The sequence below is a fragment of the Ictalurus furcatus genome, chromosome 23 (assembly GCF_023375685.1).
Source record: "Ictalurus furcatus strain D&B chromosome 23, Billie_1.0, whole genome shotgun sequence".
Classification (NCBI taxonomy): Eukaryota; Metazoa; Chordata; class Actinopteri; order Siluriformes; family Ictaluridae; genus Ictalurus; species Ictalurus furcatus.
In genome coordinates this window covers 19,597,120-19,616,616 of record NC_071277.1, presented here as the reverse complement: position 1 = coordinate 19,616,616, position 19,497 = coordinate 19,597,120, and the positions used below count along the sequence as shown (strand labels likewise).

The following is a 19,497-nucleotide window of genomic DNA, read 5'->3' as shown; positions in this document are numbered from 1 at the left end:
CTAAACACATCAGGGCAGATGTTCTGGAAGTCATGACAATATTTTTATTTATTTATTTATTTTTATTCACGACTATTACTATTATGTTAAATTTGGATGCATTTTTTTCCTGGTTAAAAAGATCTAGCTTATACTCTTTTATTTATATATATATATATATATATATATATATATATATATATATATATATATATATATATATATATATATATATATATATGATACAAATAATAATATTAATAATTACTATTATTATTTATAGTATTTTTTATTATTTATCTTGTATTTAAAAAGAAATGAGTATGTAACTGGCATTATAGTTTGTTTTTTCTTGGTTTGTTTAAATTAGATTTTTTCTTTTTCTTTTTTTTTCTTTTCCTATTAAAACAAAACTAGCATATAACTGTCAGGACATGCATTTTTAAAAACCTGTTTTTATTTTAAACTGTGGTTAAATTGTGTTGTAAGCGATGACGGGAAACGGAGTAAATAACGGACGAGGCAGACACACAGACGCGTCCTGCTTTTCGTATCGATTTGTGCAGACTTCGTGACTGTTTTTTCTCCGACGTTCTAACGTTCTTCTCTCGTCGTCCCTCTGACAGTCGGCCATCCAGGCAGTGGCCACGGCAGGAATGGAGCTGAAGAACATCGTGAAATTTTACCGGCAGTGGAAGGAAATGGGCTGAAAGAGACGGAGGGACAGGGGACTCAGCCCGGCGCTCAGCTAATCACACATCGACTCCCTCTCTCCTTCTCTCTCTCTCTCTCTCTCTCTCTCTCTCTCTCTCTCTCTCTCTCTCTCTCTTCCTCTCCCCCATTTTACTGCTCTGTCTGTGTCGCATCTCCAGGGTTTAATAAAGAACTCGGAATAGAGAAGGAAAGACGGAGGGCGATACGGAAGTGTTTGGAAAAGCACCGAAACGGGACGCAAAAAAAAAAAACCTCCACAAAGGGTTGGAGTGAGAGAGAGATGAAGCAGCGCTTAAAGTGTGCCTGGTTTTATCATGACCAGATGAAACGAGTATGAGAAACAAACACACTCAAACACACACACACACACACACACACACACACACGAAGACAAAAACAATAAACATACATATATAGAACAAGAATTTAGACTTTTTTGATTATAGATCTTTTTCCTCTGATCTTGTCGAGAGGGAGTCGCGTCTGCGTCTGTGTTTAACTAGTGATGCTTCGGTAACCGACTGAGCAACAGAACCCACACACACACACACACACACACACATTTTGAGCAGAAGCGCACGACCGTCCGGTTTCGCATCCCGGTCCTCTGCGAAGCGACTCCTGACTCCTAGGTTCACGAAGGACTCGGATCACTCGGATGTACACTTTCTTTCAGATGGTTTTCTTTTCTATCCTACGTGGCTGCTTTTTGTTTTGTTTTGTTTTTTATTTAGTATTTTTGGGCTTGTTTGTGATGATTGTGTTTATGTTCACGTTCATGAAGACAGATTATGTAAAGCTGTAAAAGCAGATGGTCGGTTTTATTTGGTTTTATTTTTCTATGTCGTTCCCGCATCATATTGCTCTTTTGTATGGTTCACTGTAGTGACTGGGGACACGAGGGGCGGGGCTTCGGCGCCTCTTACAGGAGTACAGGTTTTCGTGCGGAGGTGGCGTCATCTCGCCCTCTCGGTTTTCTCGTTAACATACGTGAAGGTAGTTCTGTTCAGACATATGTGCGCCGTTCACCATCGCTGCCCCGTCGTAGTCGTCCCACAGCGCACAGTGAAAAGGAAACTGATGTATGTGTGAGGCGTTAAACAATAAAAATAAAATGAGAGAAGCAGCAGACTTTTGTCTCTTTTGTCTCATTATTTAATTCTTCATTAAAAAGATAATACTGTGCAGATCAGTAAACAGTAATAAACTAAACAAAGTCAGTATTTAGTGTGATAACCCTTTAGAATAAATAAATATATGATCTGGATGTCTAAGACTTTTGCACAGTACTCTGTGTGTGTGTGTGTGTGTGTGTGTGTGTGTGTGTGTATATTTATATATATTTTGAGAGAGAGATATTAACAAATAATTTTTTTTGAATTGTTACTTTATAACTTTATATTACTTTATAACTACCTCTAACTTATTTCTGTTTTCTCAGAGCAACTTTTGGATCATCTCCCTATTTCTAAGCAGGTCTAGAGACGGAGAAAGTCACGATGAAAGGTTTTCTTTTGGGGGGGGGGGGGTTGGGGTGTGTTAGGAGGAGTCAAACAGCAGTATCAGAAAATAGGGGTGTGCAAACTTTTGCACTCGATTATGTTAAAATTCAATACTACCTAACATGGGAAAAAAAAATTGGTTTTCTAGCTAGAAATGTTCCGTTAATCCCAGGGAACGAACCCTGTGTAGCACAAGGTCACGTTGTTGGGGGTGTAAGCAGCTCTCCGCCTCCAAACCACGTCTCTTCACACGATCCGGGTCTCGTGCAGCCCCCTGCCTGTGCCTCATCAGGCCATTCTATAGTTAGCGCTTCTTGGCTGAGGCTGTGGTACCACCCAGTCGAAAGATAACCAGACTCTGACCTCCTTTTGGGGTCAAATGACTCGAAAGTCCTGAATCCTGGCTCTGTTCCAACTTTGTGGCTTGGCTGAAATGGGGAATGAGGGGGAAGTCCTGCTGACGTGTTGCCCCCCATACGTCCAGACATAAATCCCAGGAGAACGCTACACATTGGGAGTCGTGTACCGCTTGAAGTTTCTGCTTTTTCCCCCAAAAGGATCTTCTCAATTCTTTTGTAATTGCGCTCTACTTCAGGAGCAGCTCAGGTGCTGATGGAGTGTGCTGCTTACTTATAGCACAAGCTCTGTGTGTGTGTGTGTGTGTGTGTGTGTGTGTGTGTGTGTGTGTGTGTGTGTATATGTGTATATATATATATATATATATATATAATCTCTGAAGTGCAGAATGATGTCATCGAAGCTGCCGATCCGTATCGGTGTTAGAGCCAGACTGTACGTTTTGAACGCGTATATATCTTCGAAATGTGAATTTCGTCATGGTTATGAACACGACAAGCCGTAACTTAGCAACTTGTTTCGCGGACGTTCCCCAACGTTCGACGTAACTATAAACGGAAAACAAGTATAACGTGGTGGTGTTTTAAGGAATAAAAGAATTGTAATCGTTTACAAATCTCTTGTGATTTATAATAAAAGTACGACACCCCTGATGTGAAATACAGTAGAAACCATTACAGAAACTCTAATGGTTTCAGTAGTTATAATGGGAATTGTATTGGGTTTTAATGGAAACTATAATGTTACTTGAGGGTACTGGTAATGTGTTGGGTTTTATTGGTGGGATGTTTGTGTCTAGTGGAAACCAATACCAACCATTAAATGCTAATAGAATACGGCTCAAAACACATTACATTTGTTAATGGTTTTAATGGTATTTGTAATGGAAACCATTCGAATTCCCGTAAAGGTTTCTATTGTTTTTTTCAGCAGGGACTTCACTACATCACAGCGCCCTGTTGTTGAGTGTTTTCCTGTAATAGCACGACACAGATGTAGTGTGAGATCATTCGGGCTATTGTTAAAGACATCGAAGGACTTTTTAATGAGTTCGAAACCGAGCGTTCCTCAAGGGAAGGGCGTGTCTTCTGTCCCAGGTATGTGTCTCTTACCTGGGTAGTGGCCACCATGCACAATGTTTAAATCTCTGTGTTAACTGTTTTCTCTCCGGATTCGAAGGCCTGGTGTGTCACTCAGCCTGGTGTGAACCCGGTGTTTTTGTGCAGCTTTGTTCTCTTCACTGTCTCCTGATTCCGCAAAACAAAGCGGCTTTTCTGTGCGCTGTCCAATGAGCGCGCGCGCGGGCGGAGGAGGGCTCTCTGCTCTGCTCTGCTCTGCTCTGCTCTGCTCTGCTCTGCTCTGCTCTGCTCGCTGCTTTTCACGGCTCTGCAGGGGAACGCGAGGGGGAACAGACGATCCTCCACCCCTCTCTAGCTTTCTACTTTCCCCTCATGGAGCTCTAATCACAGCTGGAGCGCGTTACATCGAACACATTTCACTTTGAGAAGATCAACCCTGGATTCCAGACTGGCGGCTCCATCGCTTCACCCGACACGCGCTCATGAACTTATAGACCAAATAAAGTGCAAAGGTTTGGGATTTTCCTTCCTTCCTTCCTTCATTTGACTTCTTTCATCTTTATTACAGCTCCTTAAACTTGTAGTGCACTAAGTAGGGCTCATCACTCACTCTTTCCGCACCCTATACACCCAAGTGTACTTGCTGTTTCTTGTTTGGATGTGTCTCACACCACAAATGCCACCAAATCCACGTTCACCAAACACAACTTTAAAATATTTATATTCTCTCCCTCTCTCTCTCTCTGTCTGTCTGTCTCTGTCTCTCTCTCTCACACACACACACACACACACACACACATTCACTGTGTATCCCTCACCCCAGTAAACCCCACAAGCTAACTCATTATTGAGCCGAACATGAAGTTCTTTTGGAGAGGGTTTTTTTTTGGCCACGCCTACTTTGGGCTTTTTGGGACGCGTCCCAAATCGGGCACTCAGTCAGCCAACTTGATAGTGCTCGTGGATATAGATAGGGCTGCTTTTTAAAAGTCACAGAGACAAGACTAGGTTTGGAGGTAGGTAGGGTGCTAGTCCGGATTGGGACGCGTCCGGTCTGTCAGTTTTTCCCCTTCACTCCCTCGCTGTTAGGGTGCAACAGTTTCACTCGCAGGGATGAAGAACATTCCTCAGTACTGTACGTATCCTTTTTCTTTTCGTGATGAGGATGTTTTTTTATGGAATGATTTAAACTGGAGTCTGATCTCACTGGGGAAACTTCTCCTCTGCATGTTTCCGTGGAGCGTAAAGGAAGTCGCATGTGTTTTTACATGTTTGAGTATTTATTTTTGTTTATTTGTTTAGCACTGGGGTTGTAAACTTTCCTGAAGTGAGGGTTTTTGGGAAATTCTTCCCAAAAACTGCACGTGCTGTAACTTTGTTGCTTGCATGCTGCAGGAAAAAAAAAAAAAAAGGCTTGTGATCTATTTGCTCGTGATCATTTCTCAAAATATTCCGTTTGCATTTGTTTTATCATGAGCATGCTCTCAGATATAAAGTGTACTTGTCTCTAAACTGTACTTTTTTTTATTTTACCACGAATGGTGCACGCTCTATAAATATATTGACTTTAAAAATGAATGAAAATCGATTTTAATGACCTTTTAGACGTGCATCCGTCGTGCTTTCGTTTCTTTTTAAAGAAGGTGAATACTGAAGGAGCAAACCATGCATGTGATGTTAAAGTGCAGTTTAGTACATCTTCTTATTTTTATTTCTTCATAAGCTGAAGATCAGTATTTGGTTAAAGCACGTGAAGTTACAGAAACTTTGGCACCAGTTCTCTTTTTGTTTTCTCAGAAATCACATTACATCTCTCGGCTATTTCACGTCACGTGCTTTATCGCACGTGTGCCGTTGCTTCACTGTGCACAGCTCGGAAGTTTCCCAGGAACGGGTTCACTTTGCGTTTCAGTTCTAATGTACACGAACTAGACATGCTCACTGAGCAAGCTGGGGTTTTCACACAGCTGTCTGAACATCTTCCTCAGGTAACAGCTGGAAGAACCTGAAACGTAATGTTTAGTTTGTAGAGGAGCCGGATATGTCCTGACATGTAGCTGTTTAAGTGTGGGTGTGTGGGTGTGTGTGGGTGTGTGTGGGTGTGTGTGGGTGTGTGGGTGTGTGTGGGTGTGTGTGTGTGTGTGTGTGTGTGTGGGTGTGTGTGTGTGTAACCTGTTTGGGGGTGAATTGTTAGACAGGTGGAGGACATGACCGAAATATCGTATCTTGATATTTAAAGACATTTCTGCGATACTCAGTATGAATCATATACGGCGCCGTCCACTAATATTGGCACCCTTGGTAAATATGAGCAAAGAAAGCTGTGAAAACCTTTCGATTTTTTTTTGTCAAAAAAATAAAAATTCACAGAAATACTCTACTCTCATGGATATCAAACAATTGCAACGCAACACAGGTTTATCCAAAGGTGTGCAACAATTATTGGTGGCGTTTTAGTCAATTTCCTGTTCCTAGTCACCCAGGTGTATTAAAATAATTTTAAAAAATCAATGGGGATATACTTCAAATATATTTTCCTCATATGAGTTCATGGGGGTGCCGATAATTGTTGCACACCAATATTTCACAAAGATTTTTTCGATAAACCTGTGTTGTGTTTGATATCCATGAGAGCAGAGGGGATAAAACAACACCGCACCAAATCGCCGTTCGTGTGGGCGGAGATAACCCTTCTAAGACGACGTTTGTGTGTATAGACATTTAGTATTTTTTTAAACTCTTCGTCTGGACTGAGATATTTTCAAAAACGTGTTGAATTAAAATGTAAAATCCTCTAAAAAATATGCACACGTGTGTTACAGGGCCCTGGAAAACGTCAGCAGCGAGCCTATTTTGGCGCGTTTTTGGTTCGTTAGCACGCCGTGCGCTCGGACGCAGCTGCAGTCGGCCTCCTGACTGCGTCCACTGCGCAGACGTTTCGCGGAACACGTGACGCTCGACACACAGCAAGCACAGACTCCTTATTGTAGACTGAGAGTGATAAAGACGTCCATTGAGGATGATCATGTGACCGAGCCACGAGCCGAGGGGAAGAATGTCCAGACACGTGCGGAGAGAGACGAGACGGATTTAGGACGTCATGCTGTTGACTCACAACAGTGTCTTTAGAATCTTTACTTTATTTCACGCGGTAGAACAGTATTACTTTTTCAGATTAAAGCTACGATCAGTAGCATTTCAATCAGACTAACATGAATATTAGTAATATTGTCATATTTAACAAAGTTTTTGCAGGTATGCGGGCGGCTTTAAGGAAATTTCTGCTCAGATCAGGTGTGAATGCGAGTGAGATCGTTTGAAGAATTAAATTAGCTCATTAACGTTTCACATATTGCATTTTTGAAATAACGTTTGATAAGATTAAAGAAATTGATCTATTTTATTCGCTAGCAGTTCATGTAGCTTGCTAATGATAGATAAATTAGCTAGTGGTTAACGTAAACCGGTTAGCTAGCCTAAATAATGACAGCGTCGTGGTCGATATACGTTCTCTAGCTAATGATGGAGAAATTAGCTAGTGGTTCAGGTTGGTTAGCTGACTAACCTTGTTAGCGTCAGCTTAGCAGTGCAAGTAGTCTAGTGGTTAATGTTACTTAGCTGGCTAATCTTGTTAATGTCATCTTAGCAGTTAATGCAAGTTAGCTAGCTAGCTACTGCTAGATAAATTAGCTAGTGATTAATGTAAACTAGCTAGCTAACCTCCTTACAGCTTAGTAGAAATGATCTCTTTGTTAATCTTAGCTAGCTGGCTAACCTGGTTATTCTCAGCTCAGGAATCGCTGTAAATTGGCTAGCTTACTAATGAAGGGGAAATTATTTAGTGGTTAATGTTAGTTAGCTGGCTAATCTTGTTAATGTCAGCTTAGCGGTTTTAATTCGGCGAATAAATGAATGAACTTTATGATAAATGTGAATCAGACAGCCGGAGTTTGGGAACTGTGTGCCGGTAAACTGCGAGAGCAGTGAGAGGAAACGTCCAGTGAAAGCGCAACTTAATAATAAGTAATAACTCCTTAATACGACACGGTCCCATCTTCCCGTTTTCGATTGGCTCACAAGACCAAGTGAAAACCACTACCAGAGGCACATGTGCGTCTTTTCCCCTTCTGTCAGTGTTGTCATTTGTGTGTTCTGCTTTGTCTAAGAAGGCAAAAAAAAGCGTCATTTTCAGACGACGCCCCTATCACCGTAGCAACCGGTTTAAAAAAGATCGTAAGTAAGGTTTAAGAGATGTTCGGCACCTCTACTCGAAGTTAATAAGACAAAAAAATATGCAGGTTGTTGAGCGAGAAACTGCAAAAAGACTTTCTCGTGGTGGGAAACTAATCTCGTTAACGCTAGCTAATTTAGCTAGCTGCGTGCTAGTAAACGTTCTCGCAGGTCGATACGTTGGATTTCAGCAATCATCGTCATTTAATCGCTAATTTATTTACGTGTTACTAATCCAAAGCCAGCCCTGTCAGACTATAACGTTACCATGAATATTTAAAATAGCTAAGGTAGCTAGCTAGCGACCGTAATGGTGAGGTTCTCTGAGGAACGTTTCTGTGCACTGCGCTGTGATTGGTCCGAAGACCAGTGACCCGTTTTATACAGCAGTACTCAGAAATACTCAAGTCTTCAGGGCTTTGTTAATGAATGTAAACAAAACACCAAGCTATCAAGTCAGAATTGTGAATGTCCCGAGGAGGTAACCGTTTAAAAATCACTCTCTTAAGTTTCAGATTCAAAACACGACAGCTGGAAACATCTGGCTGGTGTGCTTAAGGCGTTGCTGGTTCTTTTACGGAGACAACAGTTCAGAGTCGTGGCGCATTTCCATCTGTTTTGTATGTGAACAGATCCAGCGGCCATCTTTATTTTCATAAAGATTTTTATTTTTATTTCATTTTCAGTTTCAGCGGCGAACCAAGCAGCTGTTTTACATAATAACCACAACCATAATAATACTAAATAAAACTAAAACATAATAGTAACCAAAAAGTTCTGGATTCTGATTGGTCGGTGATATGGTGACGTTTTCTTTAAGGAGATGTTTATTCAACATTTATGTAAGGAGTCTCCGGTGTCGGCGCTTTATAACAGTCAGTTTTCCGCCACGGGAAAGTCTTTCTAGAGGCAAGTGAAGGAGCGACGGACTTCCATGGCATCGAACGTAACTCTGAACGGTTAAAAATACAACAACGTGTCATTGTTTCATCCGTAAAAACTTTGTATTTGTACTCTGTATTATAAGCTGGAAATCGTAAATTATACTCTTTAACGCCTCCTTCATGGAGCAGGGTTTAAACTGGAGGAACCGGCTCTGCTACAGTTTCTACATGCGCGTGCACTCCTCCACCGCGCTCGGATCGAGCAGGAAGCCCACCCCGAGCCTCCGTCCCGGGTTCTCCGAGTTCATTCCCCCTCCCACGTTTCCAGGAATGTGAATTGTTCTGAGGAACATAAGGACGAACTCTGGTGTAGGATCACAGTCTGATCTTTTTCTTGGGGTGTACGAGGTGTTCTTCAGGAGGCGAAATGTTTCACTTGACCTGTTTTTCCTCCTGCGTGTGTCTGCTTTTGTTACGTTCAGGTTTTCCCCAGACACTTCACTCTTCTAGATTATTGTACAATTCCAGCATGGGCTCAGTCTTAGCTTTAGAAAGAAAGTGTGTGTGTGTGTGTGTGTGTGTGTGTGTGTGTGTGTGTGTGTGTGTGTTAGAGACCGAGAGATTAAAAAAAAATCAGGATAAGTGAAGATATTTTGACGATACGGTGTAGATCCGAATATTTAGGTTAGCTAACACAAACAGCAAAACATTTAACGTTTAGAATGAAGCTTTAAAGTTAACACGGAAGAAAAATAGATTTGAACGTCCGACCAGCTGCGAGTTTTGGAAAGATCACTGGATTCATGCAGGGTGTAAAAGTCCCGGTTCTTAGAAACGTGTACTGTGACATCGTTGATCGTGATATTGATGTCGGTTTGTTTTTAATAATTTAAGGAACTGATTTAAAGGCCTTCTCTGTCCTGAAGATGCAGCTTTTACCTCTGAACGTTTCAAAACCCTGACATCGGAGACTCCTTCCGTGACTGTTCAGATAAACTCCTCCTTACTGGTAACGTGTTTTATCGTTGGCTGTGCGAGTCCCCGCGAACGAGCGGTTACTATAGAAACGATAACGCGTTAGATCGAGCGCGTTTATGTTCGTAGAAACCTGTGATTTGCAGCTGCGTTAATCTTCTGACCAATCAGAATCCAGAATTCAAATTCACTATATATTTACCAAGTGCCAATATCAGTGGAGGGAGCTGTACATATATATGTGTGTGTGTGTGTGTGTGTGTGTGTGTGTGTGGACACATCACATGGCTGTATTATTCAAATGTGACCAGGAACAAGATTCCGCAGTAGAAAGCTGCTATAAAGATTATAAAGTCAGGGGGTCGCTGTAATGAACACCACAGAAACAAACAAGAAATTAAGCTAGACACCTCGGGGTTAAACGTCCTGCTTTTAATCAAACCTTTATATGACAAACTAATGAAAGAAATAAAATAAAAAAATTAGCCAGAGGAGTTTGGTCGCAATGTTCAGTGTCATTGTATTTCTGTGTACTAACTGTATGTGGGTCATATGCAAATCTCTCTCGTCATGTCTATCTGTGTTTGTCTCTCTCTCCTTCCTTCTTTCATTCTCTGTATCTGTTTCTCACTCTGTCTCTCTCTACCTCTAACTCTTTTATTCTCTGTCTTTCTGTCTTGTTCTCTGTTTCTCTGTCCCCCCCTACTCCCAATCCCTGCAGTGTTTCCTGTGTGGGCGGGGCCTGGCTGGGACCGAGACTGGTCCTGGCCTCTCTGTATAAAATGGGAGGCCGGTGAAGGGCTTCAGTCGTGGGGTTTGGAGTCTCCGGTATGGTGCATGCTGTGCCGCGGAGGCCGAGAGAAGCTCGAGCAGGCGTGTCGGAGAGGCAGGGGGGCGCTACGACTACCCACAGCCATGCTCCAGCTCAAACTGCCCCGCCTCTTCAACATTCACCAGATCCCAAAGGTGGGCTTCAGTTCACGTGGGCTGGGTGTAGTCTAGTACACTTTATACCTTTTTAGGAACGAATGGCGTGAGACAGAAGGCCAGCTTTCACAGCAGACGGTTCTGTGATGATGATCTAACAATTTCAAGTGCGATATATCTTCCGGTCACCGCCGTCCAGTTGATTATTTTCCTTTAACCGCACACCCCAACAGTGTCTTACTCCTCTTATACCACAGCAGCCTGCCAATAATTTCATTTATTTATTTTATTTCTTTAAACTACGCGTCACATTTTTTATTCCCTTATAGCTACATTTAATGTTCCGTGAAGCAAGCTAGTTCCTGTTCTCGCTTACGTTACAGCGATCGTTCCCTCACCAACTTCTCTCTCTCTCTCAAAACCTCGACTCTTTACATGAATGAAACACCACGAAGCCTTCCGTAAACGATAATTAAACGTCTCCTTATAGAAAACGATTTATCGATGATTAAATGCTTCTTTTTTTAAAAATTATTATTGAATAACCAGGCATTGTTTAAATCTGTTTATTAATACGTTTAGATTACGTGGAGCATAATCCGGCGTGCAAGTCCCCGTGAATGAGCTGTTACTATAGAAACCGTATTTTACAATGCTCTCGGATAATAGCTGTAAACGCAGTACACCTAGAAATAATACGATTGTGTTTTCTTTTATTCCACGTCGTCGTTCTAAAATCTGCGCGTCTTGAACGTCATCTGCACCCGTTTCCTAAGAAGCGTTCTAGCTTTCGGGAAAACGCCTGCGGTTAGAAGGTTGCGTTTCATGTGCGTTAGCATGTATATGAAGTCTCGTGATGCAAATTTGAGGTGGTTTTCACTGTACAGATTTCAAAGCTGAATTTTACAGTGTGGACGTCTGCTGGTCATACCCAGGTGTTTTGGGAGGACAGCATCATATCCGGTTACAGACATCCTCAAAGCTCCGCCCTGGACTGCATCCTCAGCAGCTTTCAGATGACCAATGAGACGGTGAATATCTGGACCCACTTCCTGCCAACATGGTGAGAGACGTGGAGCAGCATGTGACGTTCACTCGCTGCCAAGTCTTTTAGTCGGCTTTCGGAGGAAAGTAGATTAGGTAGCGGCGGAGTGTGCACGTGTACTCCCTCCTGCGGTATTTAAAAAATTTCTTTTATGCTTTTTAACTGTTAAGACTGTGGACTTATTTGTAAAAACCTGATGTCTTGGCTTAGTGTGTTTTTATTTTATTTTAAAATACCGTCTTCTGCATACATTACTAGGCAGACGTAGTATAATTAGTCTTAGAAAGCGTCTCGCTGTTAGCCCTGCTTGGGAACTTAGACTCTTTTTAAGTGAATCGAATCATTTGACTCAATAAGACTCGACTCCCAAATGGCTCCCAAATGACTCATTGAGAAGTTTCTGATTTTTCCCCCAAAATAAACGATGACGTGGGTACGTATATCACGTGTTTCAGCCACAAAGGACACTCGTGCAATTTGGACTGACGAAACAATGAATGTTTTATCTGATTTGATTAACGAAAGATGAATAAAATCACGGTAACAAAGAGCTCCGACATTGGAGAGAGATTTGATTGGAGAGAGATTTGATTGTTTGAACTGTTTTGATTCATTTAGACTGCAGAAGTGACAGCATCGCCTACAACTTTGGGGGAAAATAAACAATTACTCGTGTATATATATGAGAGAACTCTGCTTCATTTGAAACAATCGAAATGCCACTATTATTTGGACTATTGGGATAAATAATCGTCCAAATAGTAGTGAAATCATGTTGAATCTTTGAATCAGCTCCCGTAAGAATGATACGTCAACTCATTCAAGAGTTCAAGAGTCACTCAAAAAAACAAAAAACAAATGGCTACTATTTGGAAGTTTTACTTACCTCAGTAGTGCAAATAGTAATGATGTTTCATTTGAGGATGAGTTGACTCTTATCATTTACCTAAGAGAACTGATTCAAAGAATCGACTCATTCATGAAGGACACATCACTACTGTTTGTAGGATTACTTTTCCACTCAGTCCAAACAATAGCGATGTGTCATTTGAGAACAAATCAGCTCTTAACACTCACATAAAAGAGCTGATTCAAAGAGTCGACTCATTTGAGAACGACACATAACTCTTATTTGGATGATTACTTATCCCAGTAGTCCAAACAGGAGCGATGTGTCATTTGAGAACGAATCAGCTCTGAACGCTCTCCTAAAAGAGCTGATTCAAAGAGTCGACTCATTTGCGAACGACACATCACTACTATTTAGACGATTAGTTATCCTGTTTTACGTTAATTAACAAGACAGATCCACATCTGGATAGTACTTATAGACTACAGGTGGTAGTGAGAGTATGCCTCTGCTTTGTTCCCACTCTCGCTCGACTCTCCAGGTACTTCCTGTGGCGCTTCTGTGTGCTCTGTTCCACGGTGGACTTCCTGTCCGAGAGCTACACGTGGCCGCTGCTGGTGTACATGCTGCTGATCTGCTTGTATCCGTTCACTTCCAGCTGTGCTCACACCTTCAGCACGATGTCATCCGAAGCCCGGCACATCTGCTACTTCTTCGACTATGGAGCGCTCAGCCTTTACAGCCTGGGTACATACACACACACACACACACACACACACACACACACACACACACACCCCAGTGCACTGAAATGCTCTGGCTGCTCTGAATCGTTTTTTATTTTCAGAAATGAAATGCAGATCATTTTCTCGTTGACGAAATGGTTTTTTATCGCGCAGGTTGTGCGATCGCGTACGGCTCCTACGTGATGCCGGAATGTTGGGTGAACAGCCAACTTCATCACCACTTCGTGCTCATCGCCATCGCTAACAGCGTCTTCTGCACCAGCATGTCCTGCTACTCCAGGTAAAGAACGCGTAACGGGTATATATAAACGTATAACGGGTACGAGGTGGCATTCTTCAATCAATTAAAAGTCGTAAACGATGTGCTAGAAGAGGAATAAACACTTTGGGGGTGTTCTGTTATAGGAAGATCAACAACTTCAGGGTGGTCACAGTGACTCCGCCTTCATCGCACCACCCCGTTGTTGATTATTTTCCTATAACTGCATGACGTGGAGGGTTTTAATCCAACAAGGGTTCATTCCAGAAAGACAGAACGAGAGAGATGGAGAGAGAGAGGGAGGGAGAAGAGAGAGTGAGTGACAGCATGAGAGAGAGAGAGCGAGAGAGAGAGAGCGAGAGAGAGAGAGAGACAGACCGAGAGAGACAGACCGAGAACAAGAGCAAGACAGAAAGAGAGACGAAGACAGAGAATGAAAGAGTTAGAGAGAGAGATGGAGATAGAGAATGAAAGAGTTAGAGATAGAGAGAGAGACGGAGAGAGAGAATGAAAGAGTTAGAGATGGAGAGAGAAAGAATGAAAGAGTTAGAGATAGAGAGAGAGAGAGAGAGAGAATGAAAGAGTTAGAGATGGAGAGAGAGACGGAGAGAAAGAATGAAAGAGTTAGAGATAGAGAGAGACGGAGAGAGAGAATGAAAGTTAGCGATGGAGAGAGAGACGGAGAGAAAGAATGAAAGAGTTAGAGATATAGAGAGACGGAGAGAGAGAATGAAAGAGTTAGAGATGGAGAGAGAGACGGAGAGAAAGAACGAAAGAGTTAGAGATAGAGAGAGACGGAGAGAGAGAGAATGAAAGAGTTAGAGATGGAGAGAGACGGAGAGAGAGAGAATGAAAGAGTTAGAGATAGAGAGAGACGGAGAGAGAGAGAATGAAAGCGTTAGAGATGGAGAGAGACGGAGAGAGAGGAATAGGATTAGAAACACGGTGGTAATTCTTTATAAATCCGCGCTTCCTGAGTCATTTTTCTTTCTTTTTTCCCAGATTTTTCGAATTGCAGTTCCCACACAGGAGTAAAATCTTACGGACCGGAGCGTTCGTCATTCCCTTCATGTTCGATAACATCCCGCTTTTCTACAGAGTGAGTGATTTCCGAAATCGTTGTGAACGTGCATGCTGGGAAATGGTGTGTTTTTGTGGTGTTGTTTTTTCTCTCTTCTTCTTGTGTTTAGTAAGTGACGATGTGATGTTTTGTCGTAGCTCTTGCTGTGTTTTTGTGGAAGCTGCTCTCACACGGACGCTCTGTCCAGTCACTGCTATCACCTGCTGTTTGCTTTCCTCACCTGCTTCCTGTTCGCTTCTCACCTGCCCGAGAGACTCGCGCCGGGACGATTCGACTACATCGGTACGGATCGGAAAGAGTGTTAGTGTTTAACGCTACTGATGATGTCACCCAAAGCATTTCGTTCCTGAGCTTAGAGCTGTCTGTCTTTGAAAAAACACACTGCTGTTGAATTCTGGATTGTGATTGGTCAGGATTAAGTTTCTGTTAGAGCAGCTCTGATAGTAGTTCATCTTGGATCTCATTTCATATCCAAATGTATCCTGTCTCCCAGGCCACAGTCACCAGCTGTTCCACATCTGCGCGGTGGTCGGCACGCACTTCCAGATGGAGGCCATCGTAGCGGATATGACGTCACGCCGGAGCTTGCTCGCCGCTCACTCGGCCGCGCCGTCCTTCCTGGGAACGCTGGGAGCGCTGGCACTCGGCGTCCTTCTCAACCTGGGCATCATCGCCCTGTTCAGCGCCAGTCTGCTGCGTGCCCCGAACCTCGGCTCCGAGAAAGGAGTCGCTACAAACCGCGCCCTGCATCCGAGCGCTGCCGCGAAAGACGAGTAAAACGCTCAAGCACTTCAGAAAAATAAGCTCTGAACCTCTGACGCTCTGGCCCAGGGACGACTTTAATAATAATAATAATAATAATAATAATAATAGAGATGCACCGAAATTTCATTTCAGTTCAAATAATTCAGCCCCCAATGGTTTTTTAACAATTCTTTTTTTTAAAAAAAAACGCACAAATGTTTTATTTGAATTATTTACGCTTCATTTTAATTCATTTGTAAAATGATACGGCGGAGAAGCTCAAATTGCGAAGCCAGGTTTTTGTCTCTGAAGGTAACAAAAAATTCTGAAGGAAAAAAATACTTTTAATTATTTATGATTAATTTCAGTGATAAAATCATCTGAATAATCAGTTATCATTTTTTTTATATATAAAGTTAAAAACAAATTAAAAATAATCAAATCATTTGTTTAAAAAAGTAAAAAAAAAAAAAAAAAAGGCAAAAATATTGACTGAAAAAAATTGTTTCCATTTTTTACGATGAAATCAAACGCACACAACAATGAACGAGTTACAAAGTGCTTCAAAGATAAAAATGTTAACAATATGATTTAGAATAGATTTAATCTATTCGTGCACTAGTAAGCTGTTCAGTGTTGCGAGATGTGGAGGAGTCTTCCACACCTTAAAGCCCCCCCCCCCCCCCCCCAAAAAAAAGATTAAAAAAATAATGAACTGGGCTTTGGGGAGATTTGTCATTTCAGACGCACACCAGTGGATAACGCACGTGCAGTGTACGGTTTATGATTCGCCGTTTATTACTGTTTAGTCTGTTTTTGCGTTTTGGGGGCGGGGTTTGGCTTCTGTCCATGTTTCTAACTCCACAAAATACAAAAAAGTTTCCAAAATCGTTTTTCTTCTAGATTTCTATTCAAAAATTAACGCCGCTTCTTAAAAACGCGATTGATTGTTTTTTTTTTTTGTTTTTTTTTTTTACGTTGTTAATGGCTCAAATTTCCTGTACAGGAAGTACGTAAAGACGGCCACGCCCGGGATCCAAACTTCCCCCACTGACCCAAATCTCTCCCAGTAAATAATCGGCCTGTTCGATATGACCAGCGACAGTTTCCTCACAGCCTCGCAGATTTATTCTCCTATATTTATTGAAGGTTTATATCTATTTAAAACTCAAAAGATGGGAAAGATTTGCAGTTTAAATACAAAATTTTAACATCGATATATTTTTAATAAAAAAAAATATTTATATATATATATAAAAAAAAGACGATATCTGTGATATCTCAGAGAAGCGTATTTGAATTTCTCATGATATTATACTGTAATATCGCCCAGCCTTAAAGTTTTTCATCTCAGCGTTTATAAAAAAGCTTCATTTAATAAAATTAATTATGAATCGGTACGAGAAAACCAATTACTGAACAATGAGCCTTGAATTTGTGAATTTTCGGTTCGGTGCATCGCTATTTTAAACTATTTCCAGACAGTTTAGCACTTACATATTTGATCTACTTTATAGTTCGGTTTAGTCCTTTATAGTTCTATGGTTTTGTATTTCAGCTGATGACCCTGATTTCACAACCTTTCTGTGAGAGATTTCTTCTGTGGTATGAAACAAGCTAAATATATATATATATATATATAGGTATATAGAGATATATATCTATATATGTTTGTTTTTTTTTCTTTAAGAAAGCCACTTCAGAAAGGGCGGGGCTTAAATGAAGCGAATACTGAATTTTCTACGTTGCATTTTAACACAAGTGCCTTCTTGGGATTTTTATGTACAAGATATTACGATGTCACTAATTTATGCAAATGTTATTCGTAACAGCAACCAACTGGAAGACGTTTCTGCAGAATCCGTCGGGGATTTCTTTCTTTCGGATTGAATTCCTCGACCAGTGATGGCGCTCGGTTTGTTCCCGTTCCTGTTTTCTGCTCGTTTTTTTTTTTTTTTTTTTTTTTTTACAGTTTATAGAGTTCCGATTACAGTGTAAATATTTATTATCTAGGAATTTATTTGAGTGTTCTATAATCAAACCGGCTAATCAGAGTGAAAGCCTTTTTCATGCTACTGTCGAGTAAGAGTACTGATTCGTATTCGTGAAAGGTTCTATTTAGCGACACGTCCGCGCGCGTTTACGTTAGAGCGACGCGGAAATCCTTGTAAATTTCGTTCGGGCGGCGGCGGCCATCTTGTTGACGCTTACGGGTGAATTTTTTTTGCTTTCAGTCGTAGGAGGAGACGTTCAGCGATCGTATCTACTCGAACAAACCTGAAACGCATCAGAGGACACCAGACACCGATTCCCGAAGTGTAGCTGTTAAAATCCGATTTAAGTGGCGTAAATGAATCGGATCGGATTTCTCGGCATTTTACGCTAACCTCTTACCCAACAAATTGGACGATTGGATGTTTTTACTGAAGGGGCGGGACTTATGTAATTCAGCCGCCATTTTGAGTGAGGTTTTTGTTTTGTTTGATTGTTTCTTTGTTTGTTTGAAGGCGATCGCCTTCAAATGACATCACAACTGTGTAATGACGCTCGAAAGTCATGGCACCTCACTACGCATATCCAAATTTTTTGGTAACATTTTCAATAAAGCTCAAATAATAATAATAATAATAAAAAAACAATGAGTAATGCTAGTCCAGTCCTGAAGTGTGTTGTAGCTCCGCCCTCATCCTCAGTTTCGGGCACGTCACCACGACAACGTTCCGCTTCGTTCGCATTAGCAGCTTCTGCGTTCTCATCGGGATCGAAGCGTCATTATACAAAACGTTTCTAAAGTCAAACGCCGTTTAAAAACCTTCCCGGTACGCTCCTGTGACCCTGAAGGGTTTCCAGAACGCTCGCATTTCGTTAGTGTCCGTGATTAAGTCCGTTAGCGCTCGCTAACGCTGTACACGTGTGCTGTTCTAACCCGGTCCAGCGAGCTGCAGGCTTCGGTACGAGTTGGGAAGGGATTCTGGGATCATGAAGGAATGCAATAGTAAGTGCTGAGATGGTTATGTATGGCGTCGGGTTTGTTTGTTTGTTTGTTTGTTTGTTTGTTTGTTTGTTTTGGATCTACAGTACAGCAGAAATCCTTGGCAGTGATATTTGTGTTTAAATTTGATTTCTATCTGAAACATGAAAAAATAATCGATGGTACAGTATTCAAATGCGACGGAATTTCTCCGCCGCACAACGCGTTTCAGATTCTCTTCACGACATGAAGTATTCACATTTATATCTGTTCATTAGGTTGTTTTTTTACTTTTATTTTTTATGATTTTAGGATTTGATTTTATTCAGGAGCGATCTTGTTTCTTATCGATTTATAGTTTATTATATCTGATCTTTCATATTATCATCCTATTTGATTATTTTTCTTTTATTGTCTTACAAAGCGACATGATTATATATGAAACATTTAATATATATTATTAATTAAAATTAAATTAAATTATTAATTGTTACATCCAAAAACTCAAGCAAGCACATATTCGGGGTTTTTTTTTTCTTTTCTTTTCTTTCTTTTTGGATTGTTTTTTGTTTTTCAGCAGTCGGGAAATGACTCGGTTGTGAATCTGAAATGCTTCGCGTCGTTCCACCAGATTTATTTGGAAAGTCAGTTTAAATACGTTTGCACGTACACGTTTGTGGTTCTGTTTGATGGGGTTTCTGCTGAGGGGCGGGGTCAGGGCGAGGCGGGGCGGTGCTGTAGGGGATTTTTGTGTTGCGGTGTAGCCATGTTTCGAGACTTTAGGTTGCCGCGTGTACGTCTGAAAACGTCAACGTCTGCCTTCGATACGTTCGATAAGATATCAGAATATTTATTTCATACGGAAATGGACTTTTCTGTACCGGGCACATGTTTAAGACGTCGTAGTTGGACGGCCGGAAGGTTAAAGGGAAAAAGGCAGGTTTTTATTTCCAAACGGTTTTCTTTTCTTATTCTTTTTATTAAATAGAGTTTAGATTAGACGAGATCAGATTTCTATCATTCTCACCGCAGAATAATGTCAGTGTGATGATTACGATAACACGGCACTTTGTTACTACAATCAGCTCGAGCACTGATTGATTAATTCTCCGTTTTTACACTCGACAATAAACTATTTTTACAACTTGTGTGTG

At 41.3% G+C, this 19,497-nt stretch overlaps 2 protein-coding genes across 7 annotated transcripts in view; both read left to right on the top strand.

Annotated features, from left to right (window-relative positions):
• Positions 1-7,692, top strand: part of smg5 (SMG5 nonsense mediated mRNA decay factor) — a 20,645-nt gene extending 12,953 nt beyond the window's left edge. Inside the window, exons 22-23 of one of the 2 annotated variants that reach the window (XR_008384421.1) lie at positions 606-1,024; positions 6,454-7,692. Coding sequence is in view for 1 of the 2 variants with exons in the window: in XM_053611153.1 (XP_053467128.1) it covers positions 606-689 (84 nt within the window). In the remaining variant the exon portion in view is untranslated. Of the gene's footprint in view, positions 1-605; positions 1,825-6,453 lie in introns of those variants that run through there. The other variant, XM_053611153.1, reaches the window with a different exon arrangement.
• On the top strand, positions 4,061-19,497 carry paqr6 (progestin and adipoQ receptor family member VI). 5 transcript variants are annotated; one of them, XM_053611170.1, is made up of 8 exons: positions 4,061-4,143; positions 10,442-10,686; positions 11,583-11,710; positions 13,084-13,289; positions 13,442-13,568; positions 14,550-14,646; positions 14,766-14,910; positions 15,122-19,497. In XM_053611170.1, the coding sequence occupies exons 2-8, from the start codon at positions 10,558-10,560 to the stop codon at positions 15,403-15,405; spliced, it is 1,116 nt and encodes a 371-aa protein (XP_053467145.1). In that variant the 5' UTR covers positions 4,061-4,143; positions 10,442-10,557; the 3' UTR covers positions 15,406-19,497. The 5 variants fall into 5 exon arrangements, with proteins under 5 accessions (XP_053467145.1, XP_053467141.1, XP_053467142.1 ...); XM_053611166.1 differs by lacking the exon at positions 4,061-4,143 and adding an exon at positions 4,456-4,766; XM_053611167.1 differs by lacking the exon at positions 4,061-4,143 and adding an exon at positions 4,456-5,619.